At 42.3% G+C, this 26,411-nt stretch overlaps 1 protein-coding gene across 3 annotated transcripts in view; it reads right to left on the bottom strand.

The window, feature by feature from the left end:
* The window catches only part of LOC126457531 (uncharacterized), a 221,914-nt gene that overhangs the window by 6,339 nt on the left and 189,164 nt on the right, over nt 1-26,411 (bottom strand). For all 3 annotated transcript variants that reach the window (XM_050093884.1, XM_050093885.1, XM_050093883.1), the window contains exon 16: nt 13,684-13,805. In XM_050093884.1, coding sequence (XP_049949841.1) covers nt 13,684-13,805 — 122 coding nt within the window. The remainder of the gene's footprint in view (nt 1-13,683; nt 13,806-26,411) is intronic.

Here is a 26,411-nt window from a genome sequence, read left to right as displayed (position 1 = left end):
TTCACATCCCCCCACCCCAGGAGTTATTCCAAGTAAATAGGGCTTTGTGAATGGAATGAAGTACTTGTGTAAATTAGTTTCACTTTTAAAAAAATGGGATGTTGGCCATTATAAATTAAATCCTCTCTTGGCCTAAGACATTATTTTATTTTTATGTAAACCACTGTAAATGTACCTGTACATGTTTCATAAATGTGAACTGACAAAGTGTGCATGAAATCCTTTGATTTTTCTGGAGTATCCACGACAAACAAGATTTGTACCTCTGCTAAAGAAAGGTGACACAGAAAAACAGGTAATTACTGCCAAAGTCTCGTTGCTTTCATCTTTCTGCAAAATAAGAGGATCTATTATGAAAGATGGCACATCAGATTACTTGAATAAATATAACATCCTCAATGAAGTAGTTTTTTCCGAAGCAGCAGAAAGTCAGACTCAGTCATTGCACAGTTTACAACAGTATCCTTGTTGCACTTGATTATGATGAATTTGTCACAGGCACATTTTCAGATATCTTCACAGCCTTTGATGATGTTGACCATAGCATTCAACTATGAAAGCTAGGATCATTTGCAATAATGAAGGGTTCCAATAGTATTTGGAAAATTGCACAGAGGACAGAAAATCATTTCTCATATAAACTGATTTTTTTTTTGTGAAATGTTTATAGGAAGCAAAATACATCAAAATAGCATTTCCTCAGCACACCATCTTAGGACCGATGCTGTCCTTGACGTAGATCAATAACTTTCCCCATAATATTAGACTTTGTGGTGGGAATCTGTTTGCTGATTGTTATAAAGCTCAAGGATTTCTACAATTGTCAACTTGCAATAAACTAACATTGAAGACACGGTAAACAAACAGCAATAATTTCTGCTTAAAGCGGGAAAATAATATTGTAATATTAAATTACAAACACAAAATCTTTATGATAAATATTGACTGTAAACTATAGTGGATAAACACACAAAGACACTAACAAAGAGAATGTTGCTACCATGTTATTTCCTTAACCATTTCGCGGGTGCATTTTTTGTAGTAACTCAGCGAAGACAATTTTTATGCTGCCCTATTGGAAATGTGATCAATTGACTATTTTTTGACAATTTTATTTTTGTGATTTAGGACGAAAAACTATTGTGGTTATCACCATGGCACCTTTGTGAGGTATTAAAATTGGTGGTACATGGATTTCCCACTTCCCTTTTGTGTGCTTTTATGTGTTGCCATTACATGTAAAAAAAGGGGGGGGGGGACAATCCTTGAAACGTTATCACACAATAAAGGTATTAGCTGATACAGGTCACAATAATGTATATTGCAGAAGTGAAGAAATGTGTTCTAACAAGAATGTGTTCTAATATACAGAAACTGATTGTCGCAGCAGTTTTCATACATCTGTGCAGTGTACTACCACAAGATGCCAGGCATAGATAGAGGGGGTAAAACATATTCCCAAAAGCTTTGGGCTACCCCTAAATTGGTGGTAAGTGTGCTTCCCAAGGGCCACAAATGACAGATTAATTTTGTGGTAAGTATACTTCCCAAGCCCCTTCCAGATACTACATCGGTAGTAACCATACCTCCCAATAATCATTAAAACACTGTTGTTTCGTGGGACACATACTTCCCACAGTCCTGAAGGCTATATTTCCCAACAAACAGAAACAACAGCTGGTGCAGTAGAAGGCCATGCAAAGGAGCCCGAGTTCAATTCCCAGCTGGATCAAGATATTTTCTCTGCTCAGGGACTGGGTGTTGTGTTGTATTCATCACCATCTCATCCCCATTAACACGCAAGTCGCCGAAGTAGCGTCAACTCAAAAGACTTGCACCAGGCGACCAGTCTACCCGACAAGAGGCCCTAGCCACACAACATTTCATTTCATGGGCAAGTATATCCCCCACGGCACGCAGAAGGGTTAAAGAGTAGTGTCACCAATTTGTAACAGATATGGCCTTGTAACAACATAATATTCTTACATACATTCTGTCAATTCTTGGCTACAAATTTTATTTTTTCTATTTTTTTTCTATTTTTTGTGATCCAATACCCAGAACATAGATAAAATTTTCCCACTACAGAAAAAGACCATGAGAATTGGAACCTAAGATCATATGCAAGCACACTGTGAACAAACAAACAACTATTTCACGTTCTAACTGCACCATGTAAGTACATCAACTAATCTGGTATGGACATTAAGAACAGTATCAGTACTTGTTACACCAACAGCAGCATTCATCATAATGGAACAAGTGTCAGGTTTAACTTACATTTACCAAAAAAACTAAACAAAGCACAATTCTCTATTTGAGAATAAATTTGTGCAAGGACGTGCTGAAAGGTAATACGTCCAAATTTTTTATATTAGAATGCTTTTAGCTTATTAAAATAAAACACATATTATGAACATTTTACATTTTTATTCTTCATGTCTATGTATTTGCAGCCCTCTGCCGAACTGGTCGCCTAACTGTAGCATGCAACATTGTTGTGTGCGATGTAACTATGGCGATGCGTGAGAAGCAGTATGTTGTAAGCCACTTTCGAGTTCAAAGAGTTCCACACGTGGAGCACCCTCTCTTTGAGCATGACAATGCTAGACCACATACCTGTGCTACAACACCTGCAACACTCCAATGCCTTGGGTTCACTGTCATTGATTATCCTCCATACAGTCCTGACTTGGCCCCATCTGATTTTCACATGTTTCCAAAACTTAAAGAACACCTTTGAAGACTTCACTTTGATACTCATGAAATGTTGGAAGGAGAGGTGAGGTTATGGTTCCATCAACAATGTCATACATTCTACAGTGATGGTAGGTACAAACTGGTATCTAATTGGTAAAAATGGGTTTGTCGACAAGGGAGACTATGTTGAGAAAGAAATATGTAGATATGAATAATAAAGATGTTGAATGTTAATGATGTTTGGTTTAAATAGAAAGCTTTATGAGTGTTCACATAAAAAATTTGGAGGCATTACTGTTCAGCTTGCCCTCAAACAATAAATTAAAGTCAGTCAAACTTCAGGTATTTAAAAAGTCAAAAAGCATACCATTAAATATTTCCCTATTGAGAATTATTTTAAAAAACACAGGAGTACACATTGATAAAAAATACTAACATATGCTACAGCTGGTTCAGTATAACAAAGTGATTGTTAGCTAGCTAGGGGAGTCAACCATTGCAACCATGAATTTGATCACTCCTCCCGTTCTGTTCAATGTTTCATATCACTGACTGCTCAGCTTGCTACCGGTTAAAGAAAGAAAAAAACTAATCCTAGGTTTAAGATATTTTGTTGTTTTCTCTGGGTGGAACTTACAAGTTTTGAAAGTCAGCATTAGTATTTTTCTTCTTTTAAGTAATTCTATTCATAGTATAGAAATCCTGTTCCTGGAGGTAAATATTAACCAAAAATTCTATCTCCATGTAATGTAAAATCAAATGGTATTACTAGATGATATTCCACCAATCAATCAGATTCACATTATAAGCACAAAAGCCTGATCACAATGTCAGTCTGACTACAGACTGTAACACAGTAATTTTAAATGCTGAAAATGGTATTCCAAATGATTAATGGAAAATCTTATATAAAGATATGAAACAAATACTAACAGAGAGATAGAGGGGCTGGCCAGTACTTACCTCAGCTCAGTACAGCCGATAGATACACAAAAAACAGAACCGAAAATTTACGTTCCTAGCTTTCGGAACAAATGTTCCTTCATCAGGGAGGAGAGAGGGGAAAGAAAGGGAAGAAGGGAAAGTGGATTCAGTTACTCATAACCCAGGTCATGAAGCAACAGGGAAAGGAAAACAGGGAGGGTAGCAAGGATGGAGGCATGGTTGTCAGAGGGAAGCCAAAGATATTCTACTGTAAGTATTGTGCCAGCTTCAAACCAAAGAGGATGCATACAGAAGTAAAGAGGTATACAGTATAAAGATAAACACAACTATGTAGAATGAAAAGATGCGTGAATGGCTAAAGAGGAAAGGGAAAGAGGAGAAGACTGAAGAGTAAATGGGAGTGAGGTTGTTTAACGTAGGTTCAGTCCAGGGGGATGGCGGGATGAAAGGATGTGTTGGAGTGCAAGTTCCCATCTCTGCAGTTCAGAGGGACTGGTGTTGGGTGGGAGAAGCCAAATGGCACATACGGTGTAGCAGGTTCCTAGGTCCCTAGAATTATGCTGGAGGGCATGCTCCGGTACTGGGTATTGGACATCTCCTAGGCGGACAGTTCATCTGTGTCCGTTCATGCGCTCAGCCAGTTTAGTTGTTGTCATACCGATGTAAAAGGCTGTGCAGTGCAGGCATGTCAGCTGATAAATGACGTGTGTAGTTTCACACGTGGCCCTGCCTAGAATTGTGTATGTTTTACCAGTAGCGGGGCTAGAGTAGGTGGTTGTGGGGGGGATGCATGGGGCAGGTTTTGCAGCGGGGTCGGTTACAGGGGTAGGAACCGCTGGGTAGAGAAGGTAGTCTGGGAATATTGTAGGGTTTAACAAGGATGTTACGGAGGTTAGAGGGGCGACGAAAGGAAACTCTGGGTGGTGTGGGGAGAATTTTGTCAAGGGATGATCTCATTTCAGGGGTTGACTTGAGAAAGTCATATCCCTGGCGGAGTAATTTGTTGATGTATTTGAGGCCAGGATAATATTGGGTGACAAGGGGGATGCTTCTGTGTGGTCTGGGGGTAGGAACATTGTTGTTGGACGGGGAGGAATGTATTGCTCGGGAGATCTGTTTGTGGACAAGGTCTGCAGGATAGTTGCGGGAGAGGAAACCACTGGTCAGGTTATTGGTGTAATTGTTGAGGGATTCATCACTGGAGCAGATACGTTTGCCACGAATACCTAGGCTGTAGGGAAGGGAACATTTGATGTGGAATGGATGGCAGCTATCAAAGTGAAGGTACTGTTGTTTGTTTGTGGGTTTGATATGGACAGAGGTGCGGATGTGAGCTTCAACAAGATGAAGGTCAACATCCAGGAAGGTGGCTTGGGTTTTGGAGAAGGACCAGGTGAAATTCAGATTCGAAAAGGAGTTGAGGTTATGGAGGAAATTAAGGAGTGTTTCTTCACCATGGGTCCAGACCACAAAGATGTCATCTATAAACCTATACCAGGCCAGGGGAAGCAGCTGTTGGGTCTTCAGGAAAGCCTCCTCCATGCGGCCCATGAAGAGGTTAGCATAGGACGGAGCCATCCTGGTTCCCATGGCCGTTCCCCAGATTTGTTTGTAGGTCTGGCCTTCAAAAGTGAAGTAATTATGGGTTAGGATGAAGTTGGTAAGTGTGATAAGGAACGAGGTTTTTGGAAGATCTTCGGGTGGGCGTTGGGAGAGGTAGTGCTCAAGGGCAGAGAGACCATGGGTATGTGGGATGTTTGTGTAAAGGGATGTAGCATCAATGGTGACAAGAAAGGTTTCAGGTGGGAGAGGAGTGGGAATGGATTTGAGGCGTTCTAGGAAGTGGTTTGTGTCTTTGATGTAGGATGGGGGTGTGCGGGTGACAGGTTGGAGGTGTTGGGGCTTTGAAGCCTGCTGCAATGGGACGGCCAGGATGGTTCTCTTTGTGGATTTTGGGTAATAGGTAGAAGGTAGGAGTACGGGGCTCAGGTGGAGTGAGTAAGTCTATGGAAGCCGTTGTGAGGCCTTGTGAGGGACCTTGGATTTTTAGGATTTTCTGCAGCTCAGTCTGGATGGAGGGAATCGGATCCTGGGTAACAGCTTTGTAGGTTGAGGTGTCGGAGAGTTGACGCAGTCCTTCTGCCACATACTCCACACGGTCAAGTACCACAGTTGTGGAGCCTTTATCCGCCAGGAGGATGACAATAGAGCGGTCTGTTTTCAGCTCCTTAATGGCACGGGATTCAGCTGGGGTGATGTTGGGGGTTGTCGGGATGTTCTTCAAGAAGGACTGGGAGGAAACACTGGATGTGAGGAATTCCTGAAATGTCTGCAAGGGATGGTTTTGGGGGAGGGGAGGAGGATCCCTTTGAGAAGGCGGTCGGAACTGTTCTAGACAGGGTTCAACACTGGGGCTAGTATTTGGGGGCTGTGTTTGGGTAGTGAAGTGATATTTCCAGTTGAGGTTCCGGGTGAATGAGAGATCTTTAACCAGGGCAGTGTGGTTGAAGTTAGGCGTGGGGCTAAAGGTTAAGCCTTTTGATAGAACAGATGTCTCTGGAGGGGAGAGGGATCTGGATGAGAGGTTTAGAACTGAATTGGGACTGGTGATATGTGGCATTTGACTGTGGTTATAGTTGAGATTTGGTCTCTGTGGGGTATGTGCTGGGATGGGGAGATTGAGTAGGGTGGCTAGGCTAGGTTTGTTGGCTATGAGGGGGGTTTGTTGAAGGTTCTGTTGTGGTTGGTGTTTGTGAGGGATAGGGAGAGGGACCCAACTTCTTAGGTGTTGCACTAGCACTGTGGATAGTTTTTTCACGTGGTGTGTGGCATGGAACTCAAGTTTGCAGCTGGCTTCTAGGATAATGTTCCTGAGTGTGTTCTCCAAGCAAGGGTTTAAGACGTGGAGGACTTTGAAGAGAGATAGGAGCTGTTGGGAGTGGTGGTTACATGAAGTAGTGTAGAGATTCAGCACAAGTTGGGTAAGGGCTAAGAATTGAAGGTTCTGGAAGTCCAGGAGAGACTGGTGGAAGGAGGAATTGCACCCAGAGATGGCAACTTTTAAGTTGAGTCCTATAGGGGTAATTCCAAAGGTTAAGCAGCACCGGAGGAAAAGTATGTGGGATTGCAGTTTGGCTACGGTGAATGCATGTTTCCGGAATGAATGTAAATAATGTGGTATAGGATTAGGGTACATGGTGGGTAGGGAATTTAAATAACTAAAGTTAAAATAGTAATCATAAGAAGGAATAAAACACAGAGGGAAGGACGAGAAAGAAAGAAATTGTGTTGGTAATGTTCAATACCAAAGGAAGACCACTAAATAAGAAAAATACGGAAAAAGATGACCAGACCAAGCAACTATGTCCATACCAGGGGAAAAGAACACACATTGCTCAAAAACTGAGATCGCGCGTGCCGCAAAAGAGATCGCGCGTGACGCAAAATAGATCGCGCGTGACGCAAAAAAGATCGCGGGTGACGCAAATAAGATCGCGGGTGACGCAAAAATGTCACAAAAAAAATTTCCTGTGGCAGAGAAAGATAGCCAATGGCATAAAATTATCGCCAGAAACATGAAATCGACGGAAGTGTCATCTAAACACTTTCTCTTCTTCAGTGTTTTATATATACATAAATAAAGTTTCGTCTCCAACTGTGCTAGTTTCATTTTCCTCCTATTATCTTGTTCCGTTTATAGTCCACTTCTCTTTTTTTATTTATTGGTTTACTTATTTTACATTCCATAGTTTTAACATTCGTTATTTGCTGTTCTCCAGCCAACAATCACTGCCAACAATCTCTTCCACACCTACCAGTATCATCCATTTCCGTCGATTTAGCTGCAGAAAATGCTAAAAATCCAAGGTCCCTCACAAGGCCTCACAACGGCTTCCATAGACTTACTCACTCCACCTGAGCCCCGTACTCCTACCTTCTACCTATTACCCAAAATCCACAAAGAGAACCATCCTGGCCATCCCATTGCAGCAGGCTTCAAAGCCCCAACAGAATGTGTCTCAGCTCTGGTAGACCAACACCTCCAACCTATCACCCGCACACCTCCATCCTACATCAAAGACACAAACCACTTCCTAGAACGCCTCAAATCCATTCCCACTCCTCTCCCACCTGAAACCTTTCTTGTCACCATAGATGCTACATCCCTTTACACAAACATCCCACATACCCATGGTCTCTCTGCCCTTGAGCACTACCTCTCCCAACGCCCACCCGAAGATCTTCCAAAAACCTCGTTCCTTATCACACTTACCAACTTCATCCTAACCCATAATTACTTCACTTTTGAAGGCCAGACCTACAAACAAATCAGGGGAATGGCCATGGGAACCAGGATGGCTCCATCATATGCTAACCTCTTCATGGGCCGCATGGAGACCCAACAGCTGCTTCCCCTGGCCTGGTATAGGTTTATAGATGACATCTTTGTGGTCTGGACTCATGGTGAAGAAACACTCCTTAATTTCCTCCATAACCTCAACTCCTTTTCGAATCTGAATTTCACCTGGTCCTTCTCCAAAACCCAAGCCACCTTCCTGGATGTTGACCTTCATCTTGTTGAAGCTCACATCCACACCTCTGTCCATATCAAATCCACAAACAAACAACAGTACCTTCACTTTGATAGCTGCCATCCATTCCACATCAAATGTTCCCTTCCCTACAGCCCAGGTATTCGTGGCAAACGTATCTGCTCCAGTGATGAATCCCTCAACAATTACACCAATAACCTGACCAGTGGTTTCCTCTCCCGCAACTATCCTGCAGACCTTGTCCACAAACAGATCTCCCGAGCAATACATTCCTCCCCGTCCAACAACAATGTTCCTACCCCCAGACCACACAGAAGCATCCCCCTTGTCACCCAATATTATCCTGGCCTCAAATACATCAACAAATTACTCCGCCAGGGATATGACTTTCTCAAGTCAACCCCTGAAATGAGATCATCCCTTGACAAAATTCTCCCCACACCACCCAGAGTTTCCTTTCGTCGCCCCCCTAACCTCCATAACATCCTTGTTAAACCCTACAATATTCCCAGACTACCTTCTCTACCCAGCGGTTCCTACCCCTGTAACCGACCCCGCTGCAAAACCTGCCCCATGCATCCCCCCCACAACCACCTACTCCAGCCCCGCTACTGGTAAAACATACACAATTCTAGGCAGGGCCACGTGTGAAACTACACATGTCATTTATCAGCTGACATGCCTGCACTGCACAGCCTTTTACATCGGTATGACAACAACTAAACTGGCTGAGCACATGAACGGACACAGACAAACTGTCCGCCTAGGAGATGTCCAATAACCAGTAGCGGAGCATGCCTTCCAGCATAATTCTAGGGACCTAGGAACCTGCTACACCGTATGTGCCATTTGGCTTCTCCCACCCAACACCAGTCCCTCTGAACTGCGGAGATGGGAACTTGCACTCCAACACATCCTTTCATCCCGCCATCCCCCTGGACTGAACCTACGTTAAACAACCTCACTCCCATTTACTCTTCAGTCTTCTCCTCTTTCCCTTTCCTCTTTAGCCATTCACGCATCTTTTCATTCTACATAGTTGTGTTTATCTTTATACTGTATACCTCTTTACTTCTGTATGCATCCTCTTTGGTTTGAAGCTGGCACAATACTTATAGTAGAATATCTTTGGCTTCCCTCTGACAACCATGCCTCCATCCTTGCTACCCTCCCTGTTTTCCTTTCCCTGTTGCTTCATGACCTGGGTTATGAGTAACTGAATCCACTTTCCCTTCTTCCCTTTCTTTCCCCTCTCTCCTCCCTGATGAAGGAACATTTGTTCCGAAAGCTAGGAATGTAAATTTTCGGTTCTGTTTTTTGTGTATCTATCGGCTGTACTGAGCTGAGGTAAGTACTGGCCTGCCCCTCTATCTCTCTCTTAGTATTTGTTTCACATCTTTATATGAGATTTTCCATTAACCGTTTAGATCACCTATATGGTCCACATCCTTCATTGTTTTTTCCCTTTGTTAGCTATCACTTTCATCTGTCATCTAAACACTTTCTCTTCTTCAGTGTTTTAAATATACATAAATAAATAGTTTCGTCTCCAACTGTGCTAGTTTCATTTTCCTCCTATTATCTTGTTCCGTTTATAGTCCACTTCTCTTTTTTTATTTATTGGTTTATTTATTTAACATTACATAGTTTTAACGTTCGTTATTCGCTGTTCTCCAGCCAACAATCACTGCCAACAATCTCTTCCACACCTACCAGTATCACCCATTTCCGTCGATTTCATGTTTCTGGCGATAATTTTATGCCATTGGCTATCTTTCTCTGCCACAGGAAAATTTTTTTGTTACATTTCTGCGCCACCCGCGATCTTTTTTGCGTCACCCGCGATCTTTATTGCGGCACGCGCAATCTTTTTTGCGTCACGCGCGATCTCAGTTTTTGAGCAACGTGTGTTCTTTTCCCCTGATATGGACATAGTTGCTTGGTCTGGTCATCTTTTTCCGTATTTTTCTTATTTAGTGGTCTTCCTTTGGTATTGAACATTACCAACACAATTTCTTTCTTTCTCGTCCTTCCCTCCGTGTTTTATTCCTTCTTATGATTACTATTTTAACTTTAGTTATTTAAATTCCCTACCCACTATGTACCCTAATCCTATGCCACATTATTTACATTCATTCCGGAAACATGCATTCACCGTAGCCAAACTGCAATCCCACATACTTTTCCTCCGGTCCTGCTTAACCTTTGGAATTACCCCTATAGGACTCAACTTAAAAGTTGCCATCTCTGGGTGCAATTCCTCCTTCCACCAGTCTCTCCTGGACTTCCAGAACCTTCAATCCTTAGCCCTTACCCAACTTGTGCTGAATCTCTACACCACTTCATGTAACCACCACTCCCAACAGCTCCTATCTCTCTTCAAAGTCCTCCACCTCTCAAATCCTTGCTTGGAGAACACACTCAGGAACATTATCCTAGAAGCCAGCTGCAAACTTGAGTTCCATGCCACACACCACCTGAAAAAGCTATCCACAGTGCTAGTGCAACACCTAAGAAGTTGGGTCCCTCTCCCTATCCCTCACAAACACCAACCACAACAGAACCTTCAACAAACCCCCCTCATAGCCAACAAACCTAGCCTAGCCACCCTACTCAATCTCCCCATCCCAGCACATACCCCACAGAGACCAAATCTCAACTATAACCACAGTCAAATGCCACATATCACCAGTCCCAATTCAGTTCTAAACCTCTCATCCAGATCCCTCTCCCCTCCAGAGACATCTGTTCTATCAAAAGGCTTAACCTTTAGCCCCACGCCTAACTTCAACCACACTGCCCTGGTTAAAGATCTCCTCTCATTCACCCGGAACCTCAACTGGAAATATCACTTCACTACCCAAACACAGCCCCCAAATACTAGCCCCAGTGTTGAACCCTGTCTAGAACAGTTCCGACCGCCTTCTCAAAGGGATCCTCCTCCCCTCCCCCAAAACCATCCCTTGCAGACATTTCAGGAATTCCTCACATCCAGTGTTTCCTCCCAGTCCTTCTTGAAGAACATCCCGACAACCCCCAACATCACCCCAGCTGAATCCCGTGCCATTAAGGAGCTGAAAACAGACCGCTCTATTGTCATCTTCCCGGCGGATAAAGGCTCCACAACTGTGGTACTTGACCGTGTGGAGTATGTGGCAGAAGGACTGCGTCAACTCTCCGACACCTCAACCTACAAAGCTGTTACCCAGGATCCCATTCCCTCCATCCAGACTGAACTGCAGAAAATCCTAAAAATCCAAGGTCCCTCACAAGGCCTCACAACGGCTTCCATAGAATTACTCACTCCACCTGAGCCCCGTACTCCTACCTTCTACCTATTACCCAAAATCCACAAAGAGAACCATCCTGGCCGTCCCATTGCAGCAGGCTTCAAAGCCCCAACAGAATGTATCTCAGCTCTGGTAGACCAACACCTCCAACCTAACACCCGCACACCCCCATCCTACAGCAAAGACACATACCACTTCCTAGAACGCCTCAAATCCATTCCCACTCCTCTCCCACCTGAAACCTTTCTTGTCACCATTGATGCTACATCCCTTTACACAAACATCCCACATACCCATGGTCTCTCTGCCCTTGAGCACTACCTCTCCCAACGCCCACCCGAAGATCTTCCAAAAACCTCGTTCCTTATCACACTTACCAACTTCATCCTAACCCATAATTACTTCACTTTCGAGGGCCAGACCTACAAACAAATCAGGGGAACGGCCATGGGAACCAGGATGGCTCTGTCCTATGCTAACCTCTTCATGGGCCGCATGGAGACGCAGCAGCTGCTTCCCCTGGCCTGGTATAGGTTTATAGATGACATCTTTGTGGTCTGGACCCATGGTGAAGAAACACTCCTTAATTTCCTCCATAACCTCAACTCCTTTTCGAATCTGAATTTCACCTGGTCCTTCTCCAAAACCCAAGCCACCTTCCTGGATGTTGACCTTCATCTTGTTGAAGCTCACATCCACACCTCTGTCCATATCAAACCCACAAACAAACAACAGTACCTTCACTTTGATAGCTGCCATTCATTCCACATCAAATGTTCCCTTCCCTACAGCCTAGGTATTCGTGGCAAACGTATCTGCTCCAGTGATGAATCCCTCAACAATTACACCAATAACCTGACCAGTGGTTTCCTCTCCCGCAACTATCCTGCAGACCTTGTCCACAAACAGATCTCCCGAGCAATACATTCCTCCCCGTCCAACAACAATGTTCCTACCCCCAGACCACACAGAAGCATCCCCCTTGTCACCCAATATTATCCTGGCCTCAAATACATCAACAAATTACTCCGCCAGGGATATGACTTTCTCAAGTCAACCCCTGAAATGAGATCATCCCTTGACAAAATTCTCCCCGCACCACCCAGAGTTGCCTTTCGTCGCCCCCCTAACCTCCGTAACATCCTTGTTAAACCCTACAATATTCCCAGACTACCTTCTCTACCCAGCGGTTCCTACCCCTGTAACCGACTCCGCTGCAAAACCTGCCCCATGCATCCCCCCCACAACCACCTACTCTAGCCCCGCTACTGGTAAAACATACACAATTCTAGGCAGGGCCACGTGTGAAACTACATATGTCATTTATCAGCTGACATGCCTGCACTGCACAGCCTTTTACATCGGTATGACAACAACTAAACTGGCTGAGCGCATGAACGGACACAGACGAACTGTCCGCCTAGGAGATGTCCAATACCCAGTAGCGGAGCATGCCCTCCAGCATAATTCTAGGGACCTAGGAACCTGCTACACCGTATGTGCCATTTGGCTTCTCCCACCCAACACCAGTCCCTCTGAACTGCGGAGATGGGAACTTGCACTCCAACACATCCTTTCATCCCGCCATCCCCCTGGACTGAACCTACGTTAAACAACCTCACTCCCATTTACTCTTCAGTCTTCTCCTCTTTCCCTTTCCTCTTTAGCCATTCACGCATCTTTTCATCCTACATAGTTGTGTTTATCTTTATACTGTATACCTCTTTACTTCTGTATGCATCCTCTTTGGTTTGAAGCTGGCACAATACTTACAGTAGAATATCTTTGGCTTCCCTCTGACAACCATGCCTCCATCCTTGCTACCCTCCCTGTTTTCCTTTCCCTGTTGCTGCATGACCTGGGTTATGAGTAACTGAATCCACTTTCCCTTCTTCCCTTTCTTTCCCCTCTCTCCTCCCTGATGAAGGAACATTTGTTCCGAAAGCTAGGAACGTAAACTTTCAGTTCTGTTTTTTGTGTATCTATCGGCTGTACTCAGCTGAGGTAAGTACTGGCCAGCCCCTCTATCTCTCTGTTAGAAAATGGTATTCCATTGATTAAATGTTACCTTTTGTGAAAATCTTTACAGATAGTAAATGGCAGCATGTAAATCGGAGAATACAATGGAGATGCATCTAAAACACCTGTACGACATAATGCATTCATTAATTCAGACAGTAGTAAAAATATCTTACCTGTAAGAGCACTCACAACTCCAGGTATCCTTTTCCAGTAATCACCAACATAATTGGAAGGTGATATGCCATACCGCCTGTACACACTGCCTCCTGGATCCAATGCCCAAACAGCAGTCCCACTGTCACCAACACGGAAAAATTTGAAATAAATTGTGTGTAGGTGATTTTTACATAACTTCTGAAAGATAAAACTCAAATTTCTAGACTGAAGAATTTTAAAGTCAAAGACGAAGCATGCAAATATATTGGAAATGCCAATCCACTAAGTCTGAGCAACAACAACTGCCACCAACATTCTTTTTTCAAGTTAATTTGATTAGAAAAGTTCTCAGAAACGAATGGAGCATAGTGACAATAAAATTTTAAGAAAGTCCTGAAATGTTATTGCAATTAAATCATTTTATTACTGACACAGAAAATCCATTCCTAAAACGAATTTATCTCTAGACAGATTAAAATATACCACTGTGAAACAACTTTATGGAAAGGTGACAGGAAAGATATAATCAAATTTTCACTCTGCAGCTGAGTGTGAGCTGATACAAAATTTCCTGGCAGATTCGAACTATATACTGGACAGAGACTCGAACTCAGGACCTCTGCCTTTCATGAGCAAGTGCTCTACCAACTGAGAGGATAGCTTCTGATGAAGTTTGGAAGGTAGGAGATGAGGATGTGGCAGAAGTAAAGCTACAGAGATGGGTTGTGAATTGTGTTTGTGCAGCTCAATCGGTAGAGCACTTGCCCACAAAAGACAGAAGGTCCCAAGTTTGAGTCTAAAAATTATTGTTCAATTTTCTATGGACTGTTTTTCCAAAACATTTGATAAAATAATGCACTCAATATCCGTCAGGAACGCAAGCCTTCAATGATGTGGATGAATCAAAAGTATATTTTAACAAAGTGAAGCAGTTGTTAGAAACTGCATTAATAATGAACTATTCTTAAATTGCTATAAACTATTTGCAGTGAATCATTCTAAATTATACTAGTAAGATTAATAGGAAATCTGCTAATTTGGAAAAGAAGTTGCTGCTTCCTCAGTTGTATTAAATAGCTGACATTTATCTCCTATCGTAAGACTAATATATACGTGATCACATTGGGGCTTACAATAGAAAAAAAAATATTACGTGAATGAAGTAAGAACAAAGGCATATCTGACATAATCACTGTTACTTATCATGCAGCTAACAAGCATTTTTAAAATCTTGAAGCTAATTAAGGAGAAAGTATGTTTTTTTTTTTTAATTTATACGGATCCTCATATTCTTGCTTTATGTTTGCTAAGATTTTGTTAAATACCTTTGCAGCAGAATACAGACACCCATTATGGACATTAGACAGTGAGGCAAAGTGTACCTGAATATTTCTATCTACACCCAAAAACTGCACAAATTGTTGGTGGTGGTATATTTCTTGTGCAGGACTGAATATATAGTGTTCATCTGAAATTATGTGCAATGTTACTGGCAGTTTCTTATGTAACTGTTTCTCAAATGGCATTAGTTATTGCACTCACAAAATCTGCTAAAAGAGGGGCATCTTCAAACTAAACCTATTCCCCATATGCACCATGGGATGCTGAGTTTCAAGCAATTGCTTCCCAAGGTGAACCCTGCACTAATAAGTTGTTTATCGACCTCACAATTATGAATCAAAATGTCCACTTTCAGATGTACACTGGAGCTACTGTTTTCTTGGTAAACTGGCAAACATATGCTTGTCTGTGTTCCCCCAAGATTGCCCTCCCATTTACACTGGTCGCGTATGGTGACAGTACATTCCCCTTCAGGTTCAATTCCCAGTCACCACCGTGTACAAAAATCTCTTCAGCTGGTGATGCTGTTTGTTGTCGATAGTCACTCAGCAGGAAACTTTTCTGTCTGGATGCCTTTTACTTGTTTGGATTCTCCATCGCCAGGTTTCCCTTCCAGAAACTCTAACACCTTTATGCTCCCTTATAACCCATCTGCGAACCTGGCTTGGGATGTGCCATCTATTTCCAGGCTCTTATCTCCTTGCATCTAGATGCAATGTCCCTTTTTTGCTCGGCCCATTTCAGTCTCTTTAAGGAGGGTTGTTTAGCAGAAATACGGACACCTCCATGAGGAAGCTATTAATTGCTGTTTAGACCACATTCCTGGTAATGGTCATAAAAACTAATGGCTCCCTCCAGCTTTGTGGAGATTTAAAATCAACAATCAATGCCTGGGCACAAGTGGAATCTACCCCATACCACATCTAGAGGACCTCCTCACAAAGCTGGTCAGAAGTGATTATTATTCTAAGATCTACCTTGCCGATGGGTATTTGCAGATCTTGATGGATGAGGAGTTGCCAAACATCATGGTTATCAGTACTTCCTTTGGCCCTTTGTTATCTCTTCCACTCCAGCAACCCTCCAGAGGTACCTGGGACAATTACCCAAGTCCATACCTGCTTGCACTAACTACATCGATGACTTAATTGTCATGGTGACGATGCATCAGGACCACCCTTTGTGCCCTATTTACTTCATTGTGTGACACAGGGGACTAGTGTCGCTTATACAAATGCCAGTTTGTAGGAGCAAGTGGAATACCTCGGACACTTGTTCAACAAACAAGGGATCTAGCCCACTGACCACAACTTCGCACTCTGAACCACTACTCTGCCCATAAAACTTACAGGAGCTGCAGACCTTTTTTGTTAAAGGTTATTTATTATTCTAAGTTCCTCTCACAAGTGGCTTACATTAAGCATCTGCTAAACCAGTTGTGGAAGAAGGGTATTCAGTACAGGTGGATGGCTGCCTGTGAACACACTTTCAAGAGTTTAAGCATATGCTGCACTCGGTATCCAGCCTTGCACCCTTTTACCCATCATGTCCACTAGTTTTGGCCATGTTTGCCTCTTTGTATAACATTGGTGCAGTGCTGGTGCATGGGAATGATGATGACACTGAGCAACTATGAGTAGAGATGTTGACACCTGCTCAAAAGAATTACTCACAGATAGAAAAGGAAGCTTTAGCTATTACATTTTCAATTAAGAAGTTCTGTATTTGTTTATTCTAGACTAAATTGACACTCATTATGGACCATAAACCACTGGTTGTGCTATTTGGGCCATGGTCCCATCTTGCAGAGATGACAGCACAACATCTCCAGTATTGGACACTTTTCCTCAGCTACAAGCTCACTGCACAACATGCAAATGCGGACACTTTATCTTTCCTCCCCACAGCACCAGATCTGGTCTTTGAACAGCAGGAAAGCTACTGTTCAAATAAATCTGGTGCAGCAGCACACCTTGGACAGGTTTCCTGTTACAGCCACTCAAATAGCTGCACACACACACACACACACACACACACACACACACACACACACACACACACTAGGACCCTATCTTATAATATGTGGTACATGGGTGCCACACACATTTTTCAAAGAGCACCAATACAGAGCTCCGGGTCCGGGATCGCCTCTCCTGCCATCTGTCAATCACCACCAATGTTCTCCTGCTTAATGCTGATATGATTACTCACTGTGTCATCATCCCGAATCTCCTGCCGAAAGTTTTACAACTCCTCACCAAGGGCATTGGGTATGTCATGAATGAAAGCCCTCATGAGGTAAACATGTCTACCAGCTGGGACTGAACAACGACATGGAGGCCATAATGCATGGCTGTTCTGCATGCACCCGGCACCAGGCTGTTCTGCCCCAAACTTTTGCCCTCTGACCACCCCGTCATCTCAGGTACCACATTCATTTGGACTGGCCCCTTTCTGGGTTCTAAGTCGCTAATTGTTACGAATGCTTACTGTAACAACCATTATGTAATCAGCATGAACTCCACCACAATTGACACTACAATTGACACACTCACCCAGATTCTTGGCACAAAGGGCTTCCCCAACTACTGCATTATACAATGGGCCCAAATTCATGGCAAACACTTTTGAACAATTCTGCACCTCAAATAGCATCAAACACTTATTTAGATTTCACCCATCCTCCAAGGGCCAAGTACAATATATGGTGCAGATGTTAAAACAGAAAATGTTAAAAAGGGGGTGAGAAACACCACCAACACAGCTGTTCCTGAGTACATACAGAGCCATTCCTGTCCACAACCATAACCCAGTGCAGCTTCACCATGGGCGGCAACTGTTTACTCTCTGTCACCTCAGCTGTTTGGGGCCAATGACACATGGATGCCAACTGCGTTGGTTATCATGCATGGGCAGTGTCTGATGATGGTTAACACCCTGACAGGTTTGGAGTACCGTCATACTGACCAATTCCATCCACGCCTCCTGACTGCACCACTGCCACGCCTCCTGACTGCACCACCGCTGCTTGCTCAATCGGACCTGCAAAGCCAACCCTTGATGGTCTCATGATTGCACATGCACATTTTGCACTACCAAGCACTAGCGGTGGTTCCAATGGAAGCAGGCATGGTGTAAAAGTTTTACCACATCCTCTGCACCATCAGCCAACATCACCTGTGCCACCGCATCCCAGCTCATTGCCAAACACCCTCAGTTCCTCCCAGCAGCCAGTGGGCTTTAATCCAGGACACTAGAGGTGGCAAAAAATAACGTAACTGATAGAAATAACCGGTTACTGAGAAGTAACGGTTACTGCGATAACCGTTCCTCTGATTCTGGCAGTTATTTCAATAACTGTTTAGTGTCAACAGTGCCTCGCGCCATCTGTTGACCGAAGATCGTACTGCGCATTTAGAGGCGTTCTATAGACCATGGGAATAACTGTGAGACTGCGCGCCATCTGTTGATAAGAACTGTGTACTATTTCGTGGGCCTTCGTTACTTTTAGCATAAACAATTAAATAAAGTTAATGTCCGAGCCGTGGCTGATAGGAGCTGCAGTACAGGCATTAACAAGTACGGTCGTTCCCTTAAGTCACCGCCTTACGTGTTAATTTAGCTTGGACGGGTAGTACAAGGAAAGTTACTAAGGAATTCGAGCGACTATGGAAATAACTGTCAGAGCCGGTATTCTCCTCTGGCAGTTATCGTTATTGGCTCGTAGTTCTAGTTCTCTGGTTGTTATCGGGCTACCACCACAGATAACCTGGAAGCTGGTAACGGAATAACTGTGTGTCTAGACGTTCCTGACTCGGTGACTCCAGTTAAAGGTCGTAGTTCCAGGTGATATTTCCAGAGAGGATAGTAACTGGAGCGAACAAATATTTTCGTACTGCTACGGAAATAGCCGCTGGCCATCACGAATGACAAATAACATGTCAGAAAGTATAACATAACACAGTGGAATATAATAATTATTATCCTCATCATTTGTCAGGAGATTGTCAAAATACGTGAATATATCACAGTAACTGCTAATATTTACAGAATTGGTACACTGACAGAATAAAACACAGTTACATACTTTTAATAAATTTATCGTACACAGAATACCCGATCTTGACTGTTGCAACCAAGTGCTGTCAAAACAGAAATATAGCAGAATTTTTACCTAAGCTGGTCCATCAGTCTCTGTTACGATATTCATCTACAGAGTAGAAGGAGGGGTCACTGGAAGCGTCTGATTCCACCCGTCTGCTTCGACGTCAAGGTGTCGTGGTGTGTGAATGTCATTACGGCACGGTGTTTATGAGTTGGTTTTTGTGTGTGTGTGTGTGGGGGGGGGGGGGGGGGGGGCTGTCGATCTAGGTTGCAGTGCCGGAATTTGCTGGTGGTAATTAATTTTTTTTTTTTCTAGCTGTGATGTTTTGTGTATTTATGAAGTATTGAATGTGATTTAATTTATGTAGGGATGATTGATTTGTGGACTTTTGGGATTGTGGTTTTATTTTTCGCAGTTGTAGGTGTTGATCTTTTGGCATCAGTAGCTGTGGTGGACCTATATAGGTCACCGGATAATGACCGATTCCCATTTTCATAATTGTGTGTGTTGATGTTTTAGTATCGTCATCTGAGGTTGACCTATGTAGGTCAAGGGAAATGTCTGATTCCAATTTTCGTACTTTTAGTTGTGGGTATTGGTGTTTTGGTATGGTCACCTATAGTTGACCTATATTGTTCAAGGGAAGTGTCCGATTCCTGCAGATTTTTGTTGGTGTAGCAGAATGCTGTATTTTTTTTTCATTTTGTTCTTCATTTTGTGTTTTGGGATCATGGTGTGTTTTTTTTACTAGCTTGTCCTCACCCTAAAACCCCCAACTTCCCGCAGTTGTCCCATTGGTTTGATTGTATTTTTGGTGGGAAATGTTATTGTATTATTTATATGTATCTTCGTGTTTGTTGCCATGTATATGTAGTGGCGTCATAGACACACTTAAAATAGACATTTCCGGCATATTGATGATGGGTGGAATCAGACACTTATGTATCAAATAGTCATTCAAACACACTGTAAACCGTGCCTTATCTGAAACCAAGTTTTTAATGGTTGCTGACTTGCTGGCAGCTTATTGAAAATGCATGTTCCTGAATATTGGACCCCTTTTGGACCAAGGTAAGTAATTTTAGGTCTTTATGTAGATTGCTGTTCCCATTTCTAGTACTGATATTATGTATTAAGCTATTGGTTGGAAATACTTGTAACAAATTTCATTAAGGAATAAATATACTAGGAAGCAGTGGTTAGAATACAAAGTCCCTTGAACAGGTTCCTACATGATGTTCCTGAATTGATGCCACAAACGATTTTTATTACACGCTTTTACATGCGAAAAACTTTTGCTACGTTTGATGAGTTACCACAGAATATGTTCCCTTATGAAATAATAGAATGAAAAAATGTGGTATGCCCTTCCCAACTGAATTTATTATCGAGTTGTAGTCCCAGAAATGTAACACTGTCAACCTTTTCGATCTGCATGTCTTCATATGTTATAAACATGCTGTCGCTGGAGAAATCGAGCAGTTTGCAAATCTGACATAAAACTTGGATTAGCGTACTCACACTTTCCCCAATAGGACTAGCTTTTACAGCACAGGAGTAAACGAATCTGTCACATTACGTATATTTTTTGTTGTATTACAAGGCTGTACACTTTATTCTATTATGTGAGCAGCACAAGAAATTAAGCTTCGAATTTAACCTACAGTACTCAGTTTACATATTACTTCATACTTAAAAACGCACGTTGTTAACATTTTACTTAAACATTGCTTTGGCGAAGTTCCGCGTACTTTCTGTCGCAGCTGCGAAGATAATATTTCTAATTGCGACCGATAACCTACAAACATCGAATCTGAAACACTAATAATCGTTCTAACATCAACTAAAATGTACCCGGAGTTAATAAGCTGAGGTTATGACACGATTCATACGACATTCCTGCTATTTCACACTATTCGCAGTTATACTGATAACTAAACTGATGGATTCCAACTATGTCGTTATTTAACTGTCGGAGTTATCGGTATTCGCTAGCGAAAAATAACTTGGCAGTTATTAATAACCGTTAACGATAACGGTTATCAAAGAATAACTGGAACTGTGATAACGGTTACTCCAGAATAACCGTTTGGCCCACCTCTACAGGACACCAGCTGTGCAACAAGTTCACCTTCCAAAGCATTTTTCATGTCACTTCTGGTCGTATGCACACGTTCCTGTAGGAAGGGATCTGGTTGGCAGATAAAGAACTCAATGAAAACCTCTAGGTGGCACTGCTGGCTACAGAGCCACGTGCAGCTTGCCAGGCAATGAGTGCCCACTGCTGCCCCTTAAAGCTAGCAGCACAGCAGCTCTGTCCTCAGCCATGATTGTGGTGCTCTCATGTATTATTCTCACTACAAATCACCGTTTGGTTTTGGAATTTGCTATGCCTTAGGTTGTCAATTTGTATTGTTCATTTGAACTTGATATTCCAGTGTCAGTCTTCCTCAGATGGTGGTGGTGGTGGTGGTGTGTTCGCACTAGACAGCTCACTGTTAATGGCCTTGGATGGTTTTCCAGTTCTGCAGGTTATTGAGTCATTCCAGGTCTTGTCAGATTCAAATTACATTACTATACCCACTTCATATCTGCATTTGCGATCCAAGAACAAGTAATGGATTCTCAGCAACATTTTATGTCATCCTTCATCACTGGTCGGAGACTAGCAGCAGTCATACTAGGGAATTACTAATCCAGTCACAGGCTGGTTTGTACCACATAAGAAAAGGTTGTTTTGGAGTAGTGGCATGACCAGGAAGCATGGACTGCTGACAGATGGTGCTACACTGTGTTCAGCAATGAATCGCCGTTCTGCGCTATCCTAGATGACCATCATTATCAGGTATGGCTGTGACCTGGGGAAAGGTCTCATTATTCCAATTTTTTGGAGAGGCACAGTAGTATTACTCCTGGTATCATGGTGGGGGTAGTCATCATGTATGACGTCAGGTCAGGGCTGGTAGTGACTGAGGGAATGGTATGCCATGGACACCATGTGTCTTCATGTGTGACCTCTAATTGTGCTGCAATTTTTCAACAGGTCAATGAATGATCACACACGGCACATGTCTCCATGAGCCATCTGCAATGATGTTGAGATACTCCTGTGGCCAGCAGGATCCCTAGATCTGTCCCCAATAAAACATGAGATCAGCTAACACTTCAACTCCATCCTCAAGTTAGTAACAAGGACCAGTTACAACAGTTCTGGGCCAGCTTGCCACAGAAGAAGATACAACAGCATTATGACACCGTTCCCAACCAAATCAGTGCATGCATCCAGGCCAGATGGGATGCTATGTCATACAAATAAGTGGCCTCATACTGTCAAGTTCTTAGTTAATTTTGATTTGATTGTGTAATCTCTGAAACAACAACAACAACACACTCCCTCTCACACCATGAATTATTATTCTGTTTTCTTTTCCTCTTCTCTGTGCTTCACTTTTTTGTCACACAGTGTATTTGTAACCAGAAGGTCAATTATGGATGCTAAGTTATTAGCATCTCTTGATGTACATCTGATCAATCATGGCACATCAAAAGTGTAAAGGACATTTATGAGGTTGTTACTGATTTCATCTGTGTCATTTATGATTGTATTCATATCTTCACATAATATAATCTTATTTTTGGGAGCTCGTACTTTGTCAAGTACTTTGGATAATTTATTAAGAACTGGTGTCTACACTAGCATAGGTGACTATCATAAACAAAGAATGGTTAATTTTTTTTTTTTTTTGTAAATGCCAATCCATGTAATTTCAGTATCTGACATTTCAATGTGTTTTATTGCCAGTATCTGTTGCCCTTGTCATGTCTGACTTTAAACTGCATTTAGTTTTTGTTAATGGCATACATGTATGACCTTTTGCCCTTTATACAAGTTCTTCAATAACAGCTTGTTCTTTCATACAATTAATAGTTTTATGTGTTGTATTTCTGTTGTCTACACCAGTGTTGTGATACGTACTACCATATAACGTTTAAAACAGCAGTCTTTGTATCAGTCCTAGAAATAGCAATGGAGCGCATTTAATACTAAGTATAGAACGCTGCATAAAGCTCAAAACTGATTGCAGTCACATTTTTGGGGTACATCTAACTATATACTTAAAGCAAAGGCTAATGGGAAATGGAGGTGGTGTATTTGTCACAATAAACAAGAAACTCAAATCTACAGAGATAAAAACTTAAGCCACATAAAAACTTAAGCCACTAGCAGAATCGTTTGGGAAAGACTTGGTATCAAAGATGGTCATAAGCCTGTAATTAGACCTTTCTATCGACAACCAGACTCACCCAAGATGTAGGGAAAAGTATGAAGTAGGGAAACGTATGAAGTAGGGAAAAGTATGAAGTAGGGAAAAGTATGAAGAAGGGAAAAGTATGAAGAAGGGAAAAGTATGAAGAAGGGAAAAGTATGAAGAAGGGAAAAGTATGAAGTAGGGAAACATATGAAGTAGGGAAACATATGAAGTAGGGAAAAGTATGAATGCTCCCCAATATTACTGTCACCAATTAAGGAGACTTTAACCATGCAGTAATCAAGTGGGATAGTTACAGCTTTGTAAGAGGCAGACATGACAAGGCACCCTCAAAACTTTATTAAATGTGTTTTAGAAAACTACCTGAAACAGATAGTTTGGGAAACCATTCATGATGAAAATATGTTATACTATACAGAGAATTACTGGATTAAATGCATATGGCTATCAAGGGTTCAATGCGAGAAACCTTCAACAACTGCTACAACAGAATACTGTCAAAAGATCTCTCACAAAAACCAAAGAGATTCTTGTTATATGTAAAGGCTGTTTGTAGCATCAAAATTATAGTCTAAACACCCAGATGACACAACAATTATAAAATTAAACATGGCTTCAGGCCCCAGAGTTTGAAGGTGAGTTAACACACAATTTAACCATAATATATTGTAGATGTTTTTGTCGAACAAATAGCTGTGCCCAATGGTCAGAAAAAAGACACAGGTCACACTTACCTAGAAGAAGGGTAACAAAAAAGAATCACAAAACTATTGTCTAATCTCACTGACATCCATTCGTTGCAGAATCCTAGAACATATTCTGAGCTCAAACTTAAAGAATGAGCTATTCCATGCCAACCAACAAGGATTATGGAAATACCAAGCGTGTGAAACCCAGCTTGCGCTTTTCTCACACAACATTCTGAAAGACTTCTGAAAAGCATTTAACTTAGAACACCACCCACTTTTATTCACAAAAGTATGGTTGTACGGAGTATCAAACCAAATTTGTAAGGAGAGCTGAGGCATTTCTTCTCAGTCGGAATACAGCATGTTATACTTGATGGAGAATCATTGATAGAATAAAAGTAATGTCAGATCTGCACCATTAGAGGTGTACTGGAGTCCTAGTCATTCGTGTTATATATTAACGACTTGCCAGACAATACTAATAGCACACTTAGTCTTTTTGCAGATGGTGTAGTTATAGATAATGAAGTACTGTTTGAAAAAAAATCTGCAGAAATCTAAATCTGCATAAATATTCAATCAGATCTTGACAAAATTTCAAAGTGATTCAAAAACTGGCAAGTCGCTTTAGGTGTACAGAAACAAAAATTATGCACTTCATGCAATAATAAAAAAATTTAAAAAATGCACTAGCTTACGGCTACAGAGCCAGTGGTTCACAGTTAGAATCCATCAACTCATGCAAATACGTGGCTTAATAATTTGCAGGGATGTGAAATACACTGAAGCGCCAAAGAAACTGGTACGGGCATATGTATTCAAATACAGAGATATATAAATAGGAAAAATACAGTGCTGTGGTCAGCAATGCATGCATAAGCCAAACGTGTTTGGCACAGTCATTAGATCGGTTACTGCTGCTACACTGGCAGGTTATCAAGATTTAAGTGAGATTGAATGTGGTGTTTAGTTGGCACATTAGTGATGCGACACAGCATATCTGAGGTAGCGATGAAGTGGGGATTTTCCAGTACGACCATTTCACAAATGTACTGTGAATATCAGGAATCCGGTAAAACATCACATCTCCAACTCTGCGGCCGGAAAAAGATCCTGCAAGAATAGGACCAACGATGACTCAAGAGAATCGTTCAATGTGAGAGAAGTACAACCCTCCACAAATTACTGCAGATTTCAATGCTCGGCCACCAACACCGGTCAGCGTACGAACCATTCAACGAAACATCATCAATATGGGCTTTTGGAGCTGAAGGCCCACTCATGTACCCTTGATTACTGCATCATGCTTTATGCCTTGCCTTGCCCGTCAACATCGACATTGGACTGTTGATGACTGGAAACATGTTGCCTGATCGGACGAGGTATTGTTTCAGATTGTATTGAGCAGATGGAGGTGTACGGGTATGGAGACAACCTCATGAATCCACGGACTTGCATGTCAGCAGGTGACTGTTCAAGCTCGTGGAGGCAATATAATGGCATGGAGCGTGTGCAGTTGGAGTGATATGAGACCCCTGATACGCCTAGATACTACTCTGACAGGTGACACATACGTAAACATCCTGCCTGATCACCTGCATCCATTCATGTCCACTGTGCATTCCAACGGACTTTGGCAATTCCAGCAGGACAATGCGACACCCCATATGTCCAGAATTGCTCAAGAGTGGCTCCAGGAAAACCCTTCTGAGTTTAAAGACTTCCGCTGGCCACCAAATTCCCCAGACATGAACATTATTAAGAACACCTGGGATACCTTGCAACGTTTTGTTCAGAAGAGATCTCCACCCCTTCGTACTCTTACTGCTTTATGGACAGCCCTACAGGACTCATGGTGTCGATTCCCTCCAACACTACTTCAGACATTAGTCGAGTCCATGCCATGTTGTGTTGCGGGACTTCTGCTTGCTCAGGGGGGCCCTACACGATATTAGGCAGGTGTACCAGTTTCTTTGGCTCTTCAATGTAGAATACCAACATCAGCATAGTCATATAGCAGTGGCAAAATTTGTTGACAGGACACTGGAAAAATGCAGTCAGGACACGGTTTACGAATCACTCATGAGTCTCACTGTAGTATACTGCTCGAGTATTTGATACCTATACTGAATAAGACTAGCAGGCAATACTGAACATACACATAGAAGAGCGGCACAAATAGTGACATGTTTCTTTCACTCACAGGATTTGGAGTTCTGATATTGTGCTTGTGCAACGTTACAAGATTTTTGGCGATGAGAGTGATATTCTACTCTGCATGTTTTGTTTTGCATTTCACTATGACCAATATGTCAGTGGGCGAAATTATTCAATCCCTT

The sequence above is a fragment of the Schistocerca serialis genome, chromosome 2 (genome assembly GCF_023864345.2).
Source record: "Schistocerca serialis cubense isolate TAMUIC-IGC-003099 chromosome 2, iqSchSeri2.2, whole genome shotgun sequence".
NCBI lineage: Eukaryota > Metazoa > Arthropoda > Insecta > Orthoptera > Acrididae > Schistocerca > Schistocerca serialis.
The sequence above is the reverse complement of the archived record's forward strand: the minus strand, read 5'-3'. Positions and strand labels throughout refer to the sequence as shown.